This window comes from Delphinus delphis, chromosome 1, assembly GCF_949987515.2.
Source record: "Delphinus delphis chromosome 1, mDelDel1.2, whole genome shotgun sequence".
NCBI lineage: Eukaryota > Metazoa > Chordata > Mammalia > Artiodactyla > Delphinidae > Delphinus > Delphinus delphis.
The window spans coordinates 123,429,688-123,449,433 of record NC_082683.1 but is presented as its reverse complement, the minus strand read 5'-3'; the positions used below and the strand labels follow the sequence as shown (position 1 = coordinate 123,449,433).

The 19,746-nt window shown below is 34.9% G+C and overlaps 1 protein-coding gene across 2 annotated transcripts in view; it reads right to left on the bottom strand.

Moving 5' to 3' along the window:
• POU2F1 (POU class 2 homeobox 1) overlaps nt 1-19,746 on the bottom strand; it is a 178,915-nt gene that overhangs the window by 25,097 nt on the left and 134,072 nt on the right. The window contains exons 7-13 of one of the 2 annotated variants that reach the window (XM_060033481.2): nt 19,289-19,415; nt 18,081-18,175; nt 12,550-12,726; nt 8,095-8,236; nt 6,400-6,545; nt 4,960-5,139; nt 3,427-3,532 (exon numbers count right to left, since the gene is read on the bottom strand). In XM_060033481.2, the coding sequence (XP_059889464.1) occupies nt 3,427-3,532; nt 4,960-5,139; nt 6,400-6,545; nt 8,095-8,236; nt 12,550-12,726; nt 18,081-18,175; nt 19,289-19,415 (973 nt within the window). The remainder of the gene's footprint in view (nt 1-3,426; nt 3,533-4,959; nt 5,140-6,399; nt 6,546-8,094; nt 8,237-12,549; nt 12,727-18,080; nt 18,176-19,288; nt 19,416-19,746) is intronic. The other variant, XM_060033475.2, reaches the window with a different exon arrangement.

The window sequence follows — 19,746 nt, the reverse complement described above, 5'->3', positions numbered from 1 at the left end:
AATGGGATGGAAAGGATACAGAGAATTATGATAGAAGGGAACGACATTTTTCTGAGGAGAACTTTTTGTATAGTCTTACCTTTTAAAACCATGTTAATATCTCATATTCTTAAAAAAATCACAAGGATAGGAGGAGAAACACTAACACTGAATACAAACAAAACAAATAAACTGACCTGAATTTCAAATGAATAATGTTACTACGCTGAAGAGGATATAAAAAGTACTAACCAAAATAACTTTTGAACACAGTATTTGGGCTTTATGCCTTTAGGCTTAAGACGAGAACTCTAAATTGAACTGAATTAGTAGGTCTTTTCTTTTCAGAGGCATGGGTTAGCAATTTTGAAACCACTTTCTTTTCACTATAGGATTGAACAGTTAAGTAACTTGTTATTGTTGATAATGGGAGCCAGGTTACACATTGTCACGGAGAAGGGAGTTAAAATATGGAAAGAGGTTAGGATAGAAAAGAACGAACTACAGGATATTGGATTGGAATTGGAGATATCAGTATGAGCTCATGGATTTGAAGGAGGCTGATTCTAGGCCAGAGGCAGAGAAACTTCAAGATGAAGCTGAACATCTCGTGTGCTAAAAAATAAGGAAGCACTCAAAGAATGCTAGGGACATGTCAAAAGGGCACAGGAGCCACCTTGAAGTAGTTCCCATTGGCTAAATCTGGGACAATCTGAATACTACAATAAAAAGTGATAGTAGGATTCTAACCTACTGAATACAGAATGATTTCTGAGTCCATATTGATACAGATAGCCTGGAACTGTTATTACTCATATAATTCCATCATTTCTTCTACATTTATTAGTTGGCTTTCAACTGTAAGGATGAACTTTTCCTTTTCCCCTATATTTCTTGTTTATTAAAAAATAGACAGTAAAGTATTCAGGGGAAAAGGGCTTATCTGTAACTTGCTCTTACAACAGTTCAGAAAAAAAATCACATACAGAAACACAAAGAGAAAAAGGAGAAAGCAAACATAGTAAGATTTTAATATTTGGAGAATGTGAGGAAGAGATTTAGGATTTCTCTGAACTATTCTTATAACTTTTCTGTAAGTCTGAAATTATGTTAAAATAAAAAATTTAAGAAAAAGCTATATGTACGAAGGTGTTCATTATAGCATTATTTATAACAGTGAAAACTTCATTCATTTAATAATTACTGGGTATCTTACACTCTACGTAGTGTGCTGGACACGAGGAATACAATAGCGAACAAGCAAGACCAGTTACGTGGCTTAGAGATTGAGAGGTTTCCTGGGATGTAATATTTGCAGGGCTCAAACTGGAAGAGTTGGTCACCCTCGGTTGAACTTAACCATGATGGTAACATATGGAAATGGTTATGAAATTACAGTACAACCATTTGATATAAGGGCAAGAGTAGAAAAGTAAAAACTATAATAACAGAGGAAGATACTTATTATTAGATGTTAAGCTAAAAATAAAGGATACAGTATAAATACTATTAGAATTGTACATCTATGTACATATAAAAACAGATATAAAGACAAAATAAAAATAGTACTCACGGTGATTGTGTCTTTCCTATTTGAATTTCCTATGTTAAATATTTTAATGATTAAAGAAAAATTTCATTCCAAAAGTTACTAACATTTCAGAAAACTGTCATAATTAAATCTAAATAAATGGGCCAAGTAATTGAGTTTAAGAAAATCTGACTAGGCAGTTAAGATCACCAAAAAATAAAAAAAATTTTAGCTAGTTTTGAGCATGTATATCTTCTTAAAATTACCTTCTGCCTCAGATTTGTGCCATTTTTTAAGAAATCTGCAAAGCTATTGCTCTTAATGCCTGAACCATTAGGAATTTTTTTTTGGCAAAAGATGGGTATCTTTAAACCTAATGTAATATGACTTATGATTTGTTTGGAAGGTAAAGTACACAATTTACCAGCCAGTGGCAGTCAGGGTAGACAGTAAGTTCCTCAAAGACAGGAATTTCATGTTCCTGGTGCCCAACACAGCGGCAACCGATCACCAACAGTTTGCTTTTTAAGCTGAGGTGCTGAATACTATACACTCTTGAACAGAGGTTTTTAATTTGCCTCTAAGGCATCCAGAAATGGCAAGGCTTGGTAAGGTGGGGACTGATGAGGTTTGTGATTTATAAACCTCCTTGTAATCTTACTAAAAATTGTGGGTATGTCTACTTTGTGAGGGGAAAAGTTTATAGCTGTCACCAAAGTTTCAAAGAGGTCAAAGACCCAAAAGAGGTCAAAAGTACTGTTCTGAATAAACAAACAATATTATGAAAATTTCTAATGACTTAGAAATTTAGTAACTACATAAAGCCATTTATTCAATTTTTATATCATGGTTAGGTCACTTAAAATATGAGTGAAAAAAACCAAATTCCCCAACTCTAGGTTAAATTTAAGCTTGAATATGAAAGATCAAAAATCTGTCCAATGATTTACTAGCATATATCAACCTGGTGAATAATTACAGAATGTCTTCTGCTTTATGTATCACTAGATAACTTCTGATGACAACACTAATTTATTTTAGATGTATCTGGAAAATGTGCCACGTAAAGGGAAAACATTTATTTATTCATTTTATTGTGAATGTGCCAAGCACTGATATTTCAAAAGGAATATTCAGATCTTTTGAGAAGTACAAGGTCTACTGGAAAAGAGAGAAGTATAAAATATAATTGTTTATAATATAGGCAGGTAGAAACAAATAGTTTCCTGAAGAAGCTGAAGAGTATACCCAGGAAGAATTGATATCTAAGCTGGAGTAGTTTCATCACTAACAGAAAGAAGTGGAGGCTGGGATGGACAACATTTTACGCTATGGGCATGTTTACAAAGGTAGTAGGAATCCTCTTTTGTGTTGAGGATGGGATGGAGAAAAGACTAGTGAAAGATAAGGTCCAGGCTGGATACAGTCTATGAATTCATGATACATTTGGACGTTTTCCTGATTGCAAAAACCTGCAGCTATTAAATGTTTTTAAGGAGAGGAGGAGTTAATTGAAAAAAAGTAACTCTGGGACTTCCCTGGTGATCCAGTGGTTAAGACTCCATGCTTCTACTGCAGGGGGTGTGAGTTCGATCCCTGGATGGAGAACTAAGATCCTGCATGCCATGCAGTGCGGCCAAAAAAAAAAAAAAAAAGTAACTCAGGAAGCAACGTAGAAGACAGACTAATGTGGGAAAGAAAAAAGATAAAATCTTTATGTGAAAGTATTCTTTCTGGAAAAATGTATTATGCCTGATTTCTTTTTAGAGTTCAGGTTTTCATATATAACTTTCTTAAAAAAAGCAATACATATTTTTAGTTAAAACCTTAATTTACAACTTAATGGCAGATTCTCATAGAAACTTAGCATGGGCCTATCATTTGCCTAACAGCTGCACCGCCTGGCTGCTGCTTACCTGTAACAGAGAGATTAGTTACCGCAGCACTGGTTAAAGGAAGGACTGGATTGACTGTGAGGGTAGTTGCTGCGCTGCTTGTCACAAGGCTTGGCGTGGTTGCCACCTAGAGGTCAGAAGTGAAAATATGCAGAAGCATTTAAAAATCAAAATTAAAAAATTTAAGTCCATATTGTAGATTTATTTTTCCTATAAAATTTTTAAAATTCCAGATACAATAGAATAAAATAAAAGGGCCTAAAAAGAAGTGATTTTATTAATTACTCTTTGATCTTGGAATTGAGAAAACTGGCTTATGTTGAAAGGTTCCTTTTGAATAGATGGTTTTTCACTGATGTTACTAATGGCTTTGCCCAAGTTTTAAAAAGAAATTAATAAAAACAAATTTCCATATTTCAATAGTGTTTAGCAAGACAGAAATATTACACCAGTTATAAACTTAATCTAAACAAGAAAACTATTCAAGGAGATCATGGGATCTGGGGTTCTTGTATTGCTTCTGTTTTCAACTATGTGGGGACAAGACTGTCTTGGTTTTGTTTTTAATGAAATGATATTAAGGAAAGAATGTAAAACAAATTTTTAAAAACTGACAGTTTGTTTTTGAAATAAGATAAATATTTCTACATTTTTGTAAGAAACACTGCCTTCCTTCTATCCTTCCCTCCTTCTAGAATAAATCCCAAACACAAAATAGTCACCTCCATAAAACAAAACTGTACCTAATGACTATCTTTTTCATAACTACTATCTCATGAACTTTATGATTAAAGCCTCACCATTTAACAACCATAGGCTTCACTTGATAAACTAGTAAGTGCTATTAATGATGACCTTAGTTTGAAAAGCCTGCCAGTATAGAATAATATTCAAATAAATTAAAAATCAATTAACAAGAAAGTATCAGAAATGCAAACTCAACGATATTCCCATCTTTGGAATCCTGGTTGGAAATGTGGCATCATATTTACAGTTGTCCTAAAGATCAAGGGAGTCACATGACCACTATATGTTCCTTCAGTCTAGCAATACTTTACTCAGTGAGGTTATAAATAAAAGGCCCACATGTTTGTGAAAATCTGAGACAATTGTTTTAATACAAGTTCAGAGCTAAAGGTTATCTGGGAATTTACTGTCACTTAATCATGTATGTGTAAGTTTAATAAATTGGGCTTTAGAACCCAACATGAATAAAGTGCAACTAAAGATTTTTTTAGATAACTGGAATTTGCCACAAATTTACTCCCAGTTACAGAGTAACCTAATAAACTACATCAGAGAAGAGAATAATAGAACTGCAGAGAAACAGGAAAGGATTAAAACTGTTTCCTTTAAAAAAGAAAGATCAGTAAGTTCTTGGGTTAATAATGACATTTAATTACTTTTGTAACATTTAAAATATAAATTTATATATCTTTATTCAACATGAATATACACAATAAATTCCTATAATGAAATAAATTCATTTGATAGGGTATTTGTAAAATTGTAAAAATTAACCCTTGAGCATGCCTCCCTATTTTTCATCCTTACCAGTGAGGTCGGGCTGGGGAAAATTGCTTTGATAGGTGAGCTGCTGGTCCCACCACTGCTCGGTGGGTTGATTCTTTTTTCTTTCTGGCGGCGGTTACAAAACCAAACACGTATCACCTCCTTTTCCATATTAAGTTGATCAGCAATCATGGTGATCTCTTCCGAGGTAGGCTTTTGATTCTGAAGAGGGAAAAAATAAATCACCTTTTGGAAAAACTTTTTGAACTACTGACATAACCATGTCATTAAATGAATAAACAAATGGGGAGGAGGAACAATAAGAGAATGAAATTGGGATATACAAGGCCATATTATTCCACTTTCAACAAAGAACTTCTATAGACACATTCTAATGAACATGTATTCATTAAATGCAGTCATATTAACTTAGAATAAGTTATTATTGAATATTTATATATTTTTTATTTTAAGGGCAATTAATCGTGAATGAAACCAATACCTTATTTATTAGTGGGAATTTAGGAACTTCCCCAGTGCTTCATGCACATAACCTCACTTGGACAATGTGAGGCAGCCCTGCGGGGCATGAAAGGCAGTTATTTTACAGATAAAGGGACTTCAGCTTAGGAAACCACGTAACTTGACCAATCACACAGTTCATAAGTGGCAGAGCAGATAAAGACTCCTGTTTCAACGCTCCTTCCATGGTGCTCAAGGCTTTTCTGAATTAGAGAAGTCAAAATTTTGTTGGAAGCTTTGATTGTGATATTCTCTGGTACCAGAAAAACAAACAAAAAAAACCACACCAAAGACCTGTTGAAATAACTTGAACTCTATAGCTCATCAAGGCCTTCAGGGTTCTGGTTCCAAACACTACAGTTTAGCCAAACCAAACTACTTTTGTTTCCCCTGATGCATGTCATGGCTTTTCTCTCTGGATGCCTCTGCTTGAAGCGCTTTCCCCCCACCTCTCCCTACCTGTGGAATTCCTATGTATCCTACAGCTGCTGCCTGCCTCTCCCACTTTGAGTGCTCACATGGATCTCTAAGCCTGGTCTCTCCTGAACCCTGAAGCACTCTGGTTTTGTTTCCTTATGTTCAGTAACTTACTTGTTCTCATTGTCTCCAATACGTTTATAAGCATCCATTAGGGCTGAAGCTTATAAGTCCATATTTTATGGTCTACGGCAGTGGTTCCCAACCTTTATGGCACCAGGGACCAGCTTCATGGAAGACAATCTCTCCATGGACAGGGGTGGAGGGTGTGTGTGTGTGTGTGTGTGGATGGCTCAGGTGGTGATGCAAACGATGGGGAGCGGCAGGTGAAGCTTTGCTCACTCGACCGCCACTCACCTCCTGCTGTGCGGCCCGGTTCCTAACAGGGAACCAGGGACCTCTTGGGGACGCCTGGTCTACGGCACTTAACAATAGTATTATACAGACAATCCCATGTATATGAAAAGTAAAAACCTCACTAACCTCCAAGAAACTCTTCTCTAAGGCCACACGGATGTTGGTCTCTATGCTGGTGCGTTTCTTCCTCCTACGGTTCAAGCCCTCAATTCCCATCCCTGGAGAATTCAGGGCACTTGGGCTGGAGAGAGCCGAATCAGATGAGAGGTTCTCTGTAAGAAAGAAGAAAACACATAAATCAAATCAGCTGAGCATGATTCATGCGCACAATACATGTATTAACAACAACAATAAAACTGACCAAAGTATTTTAGGCTAAAAGCAAGCATGAAAGGTTTTCATAACCTACATTAAAATATTGTTCACTACCATGGATCTTTCTGCTGTTCTTATTGGCATTCTTTGTCTCAGGATGGTTGACCATACTGTCATTGCTATTCTTTGATTCGTTTCTGAGAAAGCAGTTTACTATTCCTATCCTTACTCTCAGCTCTACCTCTTCTGAGTTGTGCTCTTATGTTTTGGTTTTGTTTGCTTATTTATTTATTAGCTCTAGGGATAAAAGAAAGAAAGCTTTTTGGAAATTATCAAATGTTTAACATTTATCTTGCAAATGACCTCTCATTTTATTTCACTGGTATTCCTCCCCTTCCCCCCAAACCAAACAAATAATGAAACATTTTTAAACTATTTAAACTTTAAACAAGGTTCTGTCATTTAACAGTTTAATGACCCTGAGCATGTTACAGACATCTCTGAGTTTCTTTCCACTCTCTATATAAAATGAGATGGAGGGGGCAGACCAGTGGTTCTCACCTGTGGAACTCAGAAAGATTCCAGATGCTGAGGCCATACCCAGAACTACGAAATCAGACTGTCCAAGGTTGGGAGTTACAGGTTTGCCTTTTCCAAAGACCTGAATTTTGTTCATATCTACAATGAGAACCATAGTCTAGGGGATCTCCAGGGTTTCTTATGGCTCTCATAGTCTATGATTCCGTGACTCAAAATTCAAAATTTCCAAAGGGAAACTTCAGCACAAAACACATTAAGTTAAAACTAACAGCTCAATTTGTGTATAAAATTGGTGGTCATTTTTTTAAAATTGAAGTATAGTTGATTTACAATATTGTGTTAGTTTCACGTATACAGCAAAGTGATTCAGTTACATATATTTTTTCAGATTATATTCCATTATAGGCTATTATAAGATACTGAATATAATTCCCTGTGCAATACAGCAGATCCTTGTTGCTTATCTATTTTATGTATACTAGTAGTTTGCATTTATTAAACTCATACTCCTAATATGTCCCTCCCTCCCTCTCCCATTTTGGTAACCGTAAGTTTGTTTCTATGTCTGAGTCTGTTTCTAAATGTATATAGACTCATTTGTATTATCTTTTAGATTCCACATATAAGTGATATCATATAGTATATGTCTTTGACTTACTAAATTTAATATTCTCTAGGTCCCCTCTTCAACTTCCTTCAACTGTCTCTCACCCTGGGCTCAAATACAAGAAATATTCCAAAGCTAAAAATTATTGCTGATTATGTACCTTGTAATTACTAGCCTACTTAAATGAATTAGCTCTCTGATTTATGTAGTCATAATTTATATTGCTCCTCCAAAGATTGTGAGCTTCAAGGTTCTGTAGTACCAATAATGTAATAAGAAATATAAACCCCAATTAATACAACAATCCCTCCTATACAATTTCAATGAACAATGAGGAAATGTTTTATACATTCACCCACCTGCATCATTTAGCCACTTCTCCAAAAGTGGCTTTAACTTGCACATGTTCTTAAAGCTGAGGTTCAAGGCTTCAAAACGAGAGATGGTAGTTTGGCTGAAGTCATTTCCATACAGTTTACCCATAGCGAGCCCAACATCGCCCTGCAGAGTAATACAGAAGAGGAGAGGGGAGAGAAAGAGAGGGAGAAAAGGTTCATCTAATGTTATGGTCTTCACTCGAGGGTGCTGCTCCAATAACTGTTCCAGACAAAGAACCAACAATCATTCCATTTACTGGGTCCTACAAAAACATCCATTCCTAAGCTGAGCACAGTATTCCAGTGAGGACTCTGTTAGTTAGGTCTTGACTGTGACAACATTCGAAACTGTTCCATATTCCCTCCATCTTGAATCTCTTCTTGCTACCTTATGTAATAATTGAGATATCAAGTGTTTCTACTAACTCTGAAAAGGTAGTGCTGAAATTCTACCAAGTCCCTTAATTGATGCAACCAAAGTGATCTAAGTAATCTTTAAAAATCAGTTAACCTGTATCACCTACAGGGTTAATAGATGTAACTGTCTGGATAACCTTAGGTATTTCTGAACTAACCAAACTTCCCATAAATCACTTTAAAATTTAGAAATAATGCCTCATTCTTTTATTTTTTTCCTGTAAAGCATTTCTGGAAGCAGTGAAAAAAATCTCCTTTCCACCCTTAGTTTGGATTTCAAAGTTTGTTACAAAAACCAGGTATTCTAAAAAGACTACTTTTGTAACCATTATAGAGATAGAAATTCACAGTAGAGAGGTTTGACCCATTTAGTCAAACCTTTATGGGCACTGGAAACTTGGTAACCTTACAGCAATAGAACAATGATCCCCTGAATATATTACAAAAAATATCTTTCTCTATAAGCCTATAACCTTTGAAATGTATAGAGTGCTTTTCCTCCAGCTGAATCTCTCTTGTTAAAGCTGAAAAAGGCATATCTGAATAGTTATTGTATATATAGATAATAGAAGCTCATGGGGTGGAAATAATTCACGCTCTCATTTCAGTTAGTTCAGTGACAGGGCAGAAAAGCAACATTTCTGGTCCAAAATACGACATAGCTAATTCCACTAGAGACAGCCAACTCCCAACTATCCTGACAACACTCATTTTGAATTAGGATTATCCCAGTCCTTTGATTTCTCTCCCCTACAATCCATCTTTTGGATAGTACATTGTTTATTAGCACCTGCATTAGGGGTTAGTCAGGGAAAAGAAAACATTTCTTTTTAAACTCCAATTTCTTACTGGGGAGCAACTTCTGATAAAAAGTTTAATAGAGGAGAAATGTTAGAACTGTACGATAAAATGAGACATTGAGAATACCTGAACTCCAACTGATCTATATTCTAATCTTTCCCATAGGATAGATGGGCATTTAAATAACCACCAGCCACATGTGGTTATTTAAATTTAAATTAATTCAAAATCAGATAAATTAAAAATTTAGTTCCTTAGCACTACTAGCCACCTTTCAAGTACTCAACAGCCACATGTGGATAGTGGCTATTGTACTGGATGGCACAAATACAGAACATTTCCATCATCACAGAAAGTTTTACTGACACCTCTAAATATACTATCTCACAGAAGTAGAGCAAAAGTAGACTGCTTATTGATTTCCTTCCAATTGTAGTAAAACCCAAAGAACCAGGACAGTGTGAGTAGAGCATAAGTGTTATCCATTTTCTCTATATACAAATATATCTATAAATATATTTATAGATTTTATCTACAGTGTTATCTCTATACATTTATTAAAGCTGACTTCATTTAGTGAACAAATATTCACTAGGTGCCTACTACACGTCAGGCATTGAACTATGCTTTGTGTGCCACATATATTCATGTCTTGGTCACTTTGTTTGGATTACAGCTTTCTAGAAAACTAAGGCCAACTAAACCCTGTAACTCTTTGAATGTAAGACCTGCTGTAGAAGTCAGATGGTAATAAATGTTTTCTGACATTATAATTGCATAATTCACTAAAAATTGTTCACAAACTTCTGTAATACCTTTCTATGAAAAGTAACAATAATGACAATATAAAAAAATGAAATACCTATTCAAAAATCACATCAAAATAAGAAACAATGCCTTCAGTTGGTGGCTGGAAATAAAGCTAGGCCATCAACTAACGCAAACTATGGCAATAAATGACAAATCCACTTAACTGAGATTTATAATACAATTGTACTTCACATTTAAAGGATTTCATTGACTAAAAATCAACAGGTACCTCAGTTAATATACTAATTTTCACTAATTTGATATAAGCTTGGTTTAGTGCTTTTATAACTCACAACCATCTTAGGTTCTCCCCCTCACAAAAGTAAATGTTTGAAGCAGTTGACTCATACCTAATCTGAACTATATTATATCCCTAATCTGAACTATACTGTATCTGAACTATATTACATGTATATATTTTAAAAAGCAAAGGAAAAAAGAAACAAAGACTGGGATTAGGATATAATTAATGTATCACATGTGATGGATGGTGTTAGACTATGGCATGCCTTCTAATTATGTAATGACATCTACAGTAATCCTTAATAACCAATTATAAAGTTAGAAAACAACTACTGTTTAAAACACCTAATAACATGTATATTTACTCAGAGAATAGAGATTTGTTTGTTTGTTTGTTTCAACTAATGACTGGAATGTCTAACTTACCCTCTGTGTGTGTGTATAAATAAATTAGATACAAAGCAATGTTTAAAAAACTATAGTTGAGGTATCTGACTTAAAAAAAAACGTTGATCTTCCCATTCTGCACCAGTAATTATGTGCCTTAGTCCACACAGTCAAGGTCTGTGAAATGTTGCCACTGCTAAAGTCAAAGTCATTTTGAAAAATAAGGAAGAGCTGTGCCAAATAATAGAATAAAACCATACAGCAGAACACCAGACCATAGGGAAGCTCTTTTATAGAAAAAGGAGAGAGAGAGAGAGAGAAAGAGCAACAACCCTGGCAGTATGTTGGGTCAAATGCCACAAAAAGGCAAACCACTATCTGGGTAAAAGTTAAAGATTTTTAAAGGCCTTAACATCCCTGGCATATCACTCAGGCAACAATCTCCTAGGAAACGTAAGAGTATGCTGTGCTAATAGCCTAAGAGCTGAAGCATTGCTAAACATGCCAACCTTATACTTATTTAAGCTTATTAATTTACCCCTATTGATCTAGTTGTATCTTTTAGCTTTCTTTTTTGAAAACAAGCCACATGGTTTAGATGTTTAAAAAGTACTAAAATCTTTCTGAATTGTAATTTGTTCCTTCACAACTGAGACTCCTCACAAATATAAGTGCATTTTCTCTAAAATTACATCTATTAAAAAAAAACATTTTATGTTCTCAATAAATAGTTTCTTTGAGCAAAAATAAATTACCAAAGAAATATAAGGAATAAAAGCCTGTTCTTAAAAACACAGGGATGTCATTTTGGAGGAGCCCGGTGACCGCACTAGGCTCACTAGTGAGTAGGTGGCACACTACTGTACTTTCAACATAAAATAATTTGGATAGTATTTAAGTGGTGGCTTAAATTTCAAACAGTAATTATATTCTCTGGGAAAAAACCATCATGTTTCTCCTGATTCCATTAAAATGCCCAATCCAATCTATACTTCAGTAATTTTATTTCACCTAATGATCCTATATCATTTTACATAAATGTCATTCAGTTTAATTCTTTTCCTGCTTTAAAAAGTATTACTTGTGACAGGTTAATTAAAGAGTGAGTCAGTAGGAGTGCTTGGGCAAAACCCATATACCCCAACACCTGTTTAAACCATTAAGCTTATTATACTTTAAAAGCCGTCTGCTAGGTGACATTTTAAAAAATTAATTTGGAATTTTCATCTTCAACAGATTCCCATTTGATTAATCAGTCTCAGTTCGGGCTTATTGTGTGTGTGTGTGTGTGTGTGTTTCCACCACCCCTTTCTCTCTTCCAAAAAATGGTTTTAAACAAGTCTTTCAAACATTTCCCCTTTCAGCTACTATAAAAGACCTTGTAATCTTTACTCCTCTCAATCTTACACATATGTAGCACGAAGGTCTAGAACCAGATGTTTTTCAAATAACAAAGCCCTCAGTATAGTTATATCATCCTCCAACATAATCTTTTAAATTCTCACCATGTATTGGTATTATTCTAATTTCAGAGGCCTGTGTTCTGAGAGAAATCTTAACGATTTTAACCTAACAATAAATTATAAATTTATAAATGAATACATACGATGAAAGTCTAAACTTATAAATGCAGAAAATGGCTAACAACAAGTTACAGTCTAAAACTGAAAAAGAAGGCTGAGAAATATATTGCTCCTTAGAAGTCTCTTTGGACATGGAAAGCAAATATTTGGACCCAGCCAAGGAGGGAAATCTAAGTTAAAGGTGGGTTCATCTTACCTGAGTGAATCCAAGTTTGATTCGTCTTTGTTTGAAGGTCTTGGCAAATTGCTCAAGCTCCTCAAGGTCACTGGGCTCCTCCAAGCTGGGAGTATCAATTCGCTTTGGTGTTGACTGGCTCTGTGGAAGTGTCTGAATTGGGGTTGCTGCTATTGTGCGTGTTGGGGTGGCTGGCTGCTAGAGAAGGAACAAAAGAATAAGAACAAACATACACCAAGATATTTAAGTTTATATCCGGAATGGCTGCAAGTAAACAATTTAAGGAAATGGCTGTATTCAAGAACTATGAAGACCATGTGTCACTGTAGAAGGTACAACATAATACCCAGTGAGAAAAGCAGAGTGTGATGCTATATACACTACAGTTACAGTTAAGGTTAAACATGTAAGTCTATGGAAAAGACTTGAATACACAAAAATGAAATCCATTGTCTTTGGGTTTTCAAATGGCTTGAATACATGCATCTCATGCCATTTAATAAATCAGTCTTTATTTTTAAGAATCTATATCATAATAAACATGCCACTTAAACTATAAGTTTCAAAACAGCAGAGACCATACCCATCTTATCACTATCATATCTCCAACTTGTAACACAATATTATAAAAAACATATAAGATTATTAAAACTATTTTAAGGGGGAAAAGTAAATCACCTACAGTTTAAATAACAATAGCTTCACTTCAGTCTACTTGTTCAAGTTTTCATCCATAGAGCTACATTTTTTATGCTGTTTTTAATTTGTTGCACTAAATTTAATCTGTAAATGTTTCTCACAAATTACAATTTTCAAATCTCTACTAACAAGGCTTACATCCCACAGATCGGAGTAATTTTTAAAATATGATTAATACATTGGAATGGACCATAGGGCATAAAATCGAAGAGTGAACTTTTTTTATTTAATTGAGGTATGACTGACATACAAAAAAGTTGTACACGTATAATGTATACATCTTGATGAGTTTGAAGATTAAATAAACATCCATGAATATATACCATCACCATATACAATGCCCTAAATTTATCCATTACCCCTAGAAGTTTTCATCCTCCCTCAGATCTACGTTCTTAACCTTAACTGTAATTATGGTAACATAATTTTATACTCTGCTTTTCTCACTTAACATTATGTTTTAATTTTTTTCCCTATGTTGTTTCAATCATTGTAATTATCATTTTCAAAGGCTGACTGAAAGGCAATATTATCATAATTTATTTAACAATTTCTTCATTGCTAGGCACTTTTTCATTTGTTTTCACTAACAGGCAACACCACAATGAAAAACTCTTGTGCATACAGTTCTGTTTTCCACCTTTGTAATTAGTTCTTTGAGATAAATTTACAAAGGATTTTCTATAACTGGATAAAGAGTACACCATAAACAATTTCATGGCTTTTGGTATACATCATACATAATGCTGGTTCTCACTATACCATGTTCTCCACATGATTTGTTTTAGCAGTTTTAAAAAATGTTTTGCTAACTCAGGGAGTAAATTGTACTTTGCTGTTTCCTTAATTCATATTTCTCTTATTACTTAAAGCCAAATTTTCCCCACATGTTAATTATTATCTGTATTTCGTTTCATGTGAATTGAACTCACATCTGTAACCCATTTGTAATGACATCCTTACTCTCACCCTTATCCTTAAAGAGCTCAATCAAATGTTATAGATAAAGCCTTTGTCTGTTGTATTAATACAAGTAATTTTCCCAATCTGCTTTTTTCCTTTTATTTTTCAGTATACATAAGTCTTAAATTATAATTTGGGTGAACTTTTGTTTTTTTCCTTTCCAATATCTTCTGTTGCTTCAAGTCTGAGAAAGCTTTATTTCTAACTTGGATAAAATTCCTTTTAATATTCTGCTAGCTTCTTCTATGTCTTTTAAAATATTTAATTATTGAAATCCATCTAAAGTTTATTTGCAGATATGAGGGTAAAATCTATTTTTTTTTAAAGAAAATATTAAATCTCCTTATTACACAAACACAAGGCTACACTGTTCTACTCACAACCCCTGAGTAGAACCCACCCTTCTGAGTATTCACTACTGGGACGTGCTGCCCTGACTCTGCATCATAACTGCTCAGTTAACCCTTCCTGTGAACAGAAGCCCAGGTGAGAGATTACAGGACAAGATTACAGATGAAGTCCATGGCTATGTGCTTTTCTCTTGTAATTTAAATGGGTCATATACCCCTAACTCTGACCCCATTAGTAATATGCTTTCTCCAACTGAACTAACTGGCCCTGAAAACTGCACAAGAGGAATTACACAGGCCTACACCTCGGGTAAGCTCCTCTCTATCATCCTGCTTCAATGAAGACAACAAAATTTATCTCTCTGGCATGTTGACAGTGAGAAAACTTTAATATGACCATCTGGAGGAGCCCAAAACTGTACCAACCATATTAGAGTCCTATGTGGTTGTAATTTCCCACTGAAACTGGTTGATAAGTAGAGGTGAGTCTCAACTATCAGATGGTTGCTTCATTTCTAGGCTTGAAGTAGGCCCGTTCTCAAATAATATAGGACTAAAAATAGCTTGGGTATCTTTTGGTGGGGTGGTTACACATAAGTTACCCCAACTCCAGAAACCTCAGGCTGGACTGGGCCAGAGCTAGAAATAGTAGAGTAAAATTCAGTGAGCAGGAGTCCAGATGAAGCTACAACAGCCCTGCCACTGTTTACAAAGCTCGTAGGCCAGGAAGGAATTGCTGGTATAGGCTTTTTTCCAACATCATTTTTATAATTCAGCTTATTCACAGTTAAGTGCACCATTTAAAAGTGTACAGTTTGATGTGTTTTGACAACTATATAGTCATATAACTGCTACCACAATTAAGATTCAGAAAATTTCCATCACCCCCAAAAGTTTCATTGTGTCCTTTGCTGTCAATCCCCACCCCTAGCCCCCATCCCCTGGCAACCACTGACATGATTTCTGTCCCTATAGTTTTGTCTGCTGTAAAATGCCATATAAATTGAATCATAGAGTATACAGTCTTTTATGTTTGGCTTCTTTCACTCAGCATAATGCTTCTGAAATTCATACATGACGTTGAATGTATCAGAAGTACATTTCCTTCTATGGCTGAGTAGCGTTCCATCATATAGATATGCCAAAATTCATGTTATCTATTCACCAGCTGATGAATGTTTAGGCTGTTTCCACTTTGGGGTGATTACGAATAAAACTGCTATGAACAGTCAGTCATACACAGGTCTTTGTGTGGACAGATGCATTCATTTCTAAGAGTAGAACTGCTGAGTCATAAGGTACATGTATATTTAACTTTATAAGAAACTGCCAAGATGTTTTCCAAAGTGTCTGTACCAATTTGCAACCCCACAGGCAATATATAAGAGCTGTAGTTGCTTTATTTTCTCATCAACACTTGGTATTATTATAGTCTTTTTAATTTTGCCATTCTAATGGGTGTGTAGTGATATTTCTTTTGCATTTTCCTGACGACTAATAATTTTGAGCATCTTTTCATATGCTTATTGGGTATTTACGTGCCTTCTTTGGTGAAGTATCTTCAAATATTTTGCATACACTCCCTTTTAAAAAAAACCACGTTGTCTTATTGAGTTGTATGAGTTCTTTATATATTCTGGATACAAGTCTTTTATTAGATAAAAGTTTTAAGAATATTTTCTTCCAGTCTGTGGCTTTTCTTTTTGTTTTTTCAACAGAAGCTTTTAATTTTTATGAAATTTAATTTATCATTTGTTTTCTTTTACAGTTAGCGCTTTTTGTGTCCCACTTAAGAAATCACTATCTTACATGAGGATACAAAGATTTTCCCCTAAGTTTTCTTCTAGAATTTAGGTCTGCAACCCTTTTCAAATTAATCTTTGTGTATCATTGTGAAATAAGGAGTAAGGTTCATTTTTTTTTTTTTTTTTTGCCTATGGCTAGCAAATTGTTTCAGCACCTGAAACAAGACTTTCCTTTTCCCACTGAAATCCTTAGGCACCTTAGTGGGAAATCAGTTGGCTCTATGTGTGTGAGTGTACTGGACTTCTGTTCCATTTCTATTCATATGTCATTACCACACTGTCTTTATTACTGTATTTCATAATAATTCTTGACATCAACTTTCTTAATTTTCAAAATTGTTTGGCTATTCTATGTCCTCTACAATCCTGTACAAATGTTAGAAACACCATGCAAACTTCTACAAAGAAAGCCTGTAGATATTAATTGGGACTGTGTTGAATTTATAGATCAGTTTGGAGAGAACTCACATTTTAACAACCAAAGTCTTCATGAACACATTATATCTCTCCATTTATTTAGGTCTTCTTCAATTTCACTCAGCAAGATTTTGTAGTTTTCAATATATAGGTTTTACAAATGTTCTGTTAAATTTATCCCTAATTACCGTAAATATTTTTCTTCTTAATTTAAATTTCCAAATGCCTGTTGTTAGTATACAGATTTTTGTATATTGACTTTGTATCCTACATACTTGCTAAACTCAACTATTAATTCCAGCAACTTTTTTGTAGATTCCTTGGATTTGGATTCCTTGGATTTGGATTTTCTACATAGACAATCATGTCATCTACCAATTAAGACAGTTTACTTCTTCCTTTCTAATCTATATGTCCTTTATTTATTTTTCTTGTCTTATTGCCTTGCTAGGCCCTTCAGTGCAATGCTGAATAAAAGTGGTAACAGTGGACATCCTTGTTCCTGATCTTAGGGAGAAGGTATTCAGTCTTTATGATGGTTTATTTGTAGATGCCTTTTAGCAGGCTGGGAAAGTTACCTCCTAATTCCTAGAAGAGTTGTTATCATAAAGTTGTTGAATTTTGTCAAATCTAGTAATTTGTTAGCATTAACTGATAACTTCCACGATTATGGACAAAGAGAATCAGAGATGGAAGGGGAATTCAGGATCAGCTAGTTCAATCACCTAATTTACCTATGAGGAAACAGAGGTGCAGAGAGGTGAAATGACATGCTCAAAGTCACAGCTAGGAAAGAAACAGAACTAGATCTAAAGCTTAAACCTCTAGACGCCTAGACCTGCCTAGACCCTCTAGATGCCTTAAACTCTGGTAAAAATTAGCTAAAGCAACATCTAAAAGTTGAGATGGAATAAAACACAGAGATAAGAGCTTCTTTGCAGTTTCTGAGAAGCAGCAAAGGGCAATGATAGGTTTTAACTCAGGCTCTAGGTCTAGCTCAAGTGGTAATCTCTACTGCCAAATATCAGGGTGGGGAGGGTGGTCAAACAGCCAGAACTCATTAATCATTTGGTGCTAACACAGTTATTCTTTATGAAAATATAAGAAAATAGGGACTCCTTGAAGATTTTCAAAGACTACATCAATTTGGTAGCACTGCTTTATCAAGCTGATAAGCCTAGCTTTGAAATTTTGGTGAGTTTTTTAAAACTATTTGAATTATTTTTATTAAGGGGTTGTGGTTTTAAGTTAAACAAATCCCCACAGAGTCTCAAGACAACAGGATAAAAGAAAGCAACCCTCATGGAAGAAAACCGACCTGGGAGGTGAGGGTGATGCTTGGCTGCGACTGTAGGAGGTTGGCTTGGCTTTGCTGAGGTAGTTGCGTTAAAAGATTTTGCGCTTGCAGGAGACCTGTAAAACACAAACATGTTATGTCAAACATTAAAGATTACCTTGAACAAATGGCAAAAGAAAAAATGAGAAAGTGAAGTGAAAATTTCCAACTGATCCCCAGCTAGGCTTACTGGTCTTAAAACTCTTAATGTCTTATTTGCCTAAAATTCAGTCTTGTTAAATACAATTTGGGCAATAAGATATAGAACAAACTAAAACTGGTAGATGTCTTTAGCGTAACCTGAATAACCTCTCTGATTGGCCAATTCTTTATTTTACCAAGGAATGGATGAAAGTGAAGAAGCATTCTAAATGGAAGCAGCTTGAAACTCCAAAAAAAAAAAAAAGCTCAACTTCTTAACCCAGAAGCCATTAGAAACAGTTAGTATATGCTGGGACAGAGAACTATCTAGTTCATTAAAGGTGCAGGCTATCCTATCCATTAAAAGTGGAATAGGTTATTTATACAACAAAAGATTTTGGAATGAATGATCAAGAAGAAAAAAGGCTAAAAAACAGAAATAATGAGGAATCAATAGAGATGCACTAATGTTCCTTGAGTTGAAGCCTTGATACTCTGATACTGTCTATACTGATTCCATTACAAACATGATTGAACTTTATACAGCAGTAACACAACAATATTCAGCACTAAAAGGCCTTGAAGATGTTTTTTATAATTCACAAAATTTGCACAATTTCTAACATGACACTCTCTCCTTCTTAAACTTTAAAAGAAAACAAATGATTGTTAGAAGCGTATACTTACAATGCTCAGCCCATTCTTTGAACACATTCCCATGAAAAACTATCAAAACATAAAAGCAATTTATCCAATGTATGTTCAGCATGTTGAAGGATTTAATTTAGAATTTTGGCCAAACCCATGGTCCTCCTTACTGATTAAACAGATGAAAGGCAGTGAAGGATGACCTTCAATAATTAGGTATGCATGACAAAAAAAAAATTTTTCTCAACATGAATACTGAGCTTAAAGTTAAATAAAATTTAATAAAAACACTGTTCTAATGGACAGCTTCTGGGCCAAAATGACAGTAGTCAGCATGTATGTCACACAAGTGGACAGCCTTGGTGTACCGTACCACTAATAAGCTCTAAGGAGGCGCTCACCCTGCTGGCCCTGGGGCGTCTGTGAGATGATAAACTGCGCTGGTTGCAGGTTGGTGGTTGGATGTACCAACACAAACTGTTGCAGGTTGAGATTCTGCTGCTGAAGTTGTTGCAGTTGTTGCAGATCCTAAAAAATTAGGATTAAAACATGGATTGGAGACTCTGAAATAAAAGCTTGCTTAATCTTAAGGTTCCCAGATGATGAATTCTGTCATCCAAATAAAGAAGAGTTAATATTTGACGTTCTTATAAACTCCCAACAAGGATGTGCTCTGGGTGCATTCACAAAGCATGTGAAGAAACCTGGAGCTGCTACAAGGACTTGTTATTTCTGTGGGCATATATTGTGTCGTGACTTATGCTGTATCTAATTTTCAACAGTTATTTAAAATTCCCTCAGAACAAATGCTTATGGTTGTGTTTTTAACATGTAGAGACCAATATGGGTTTTTCTCTCA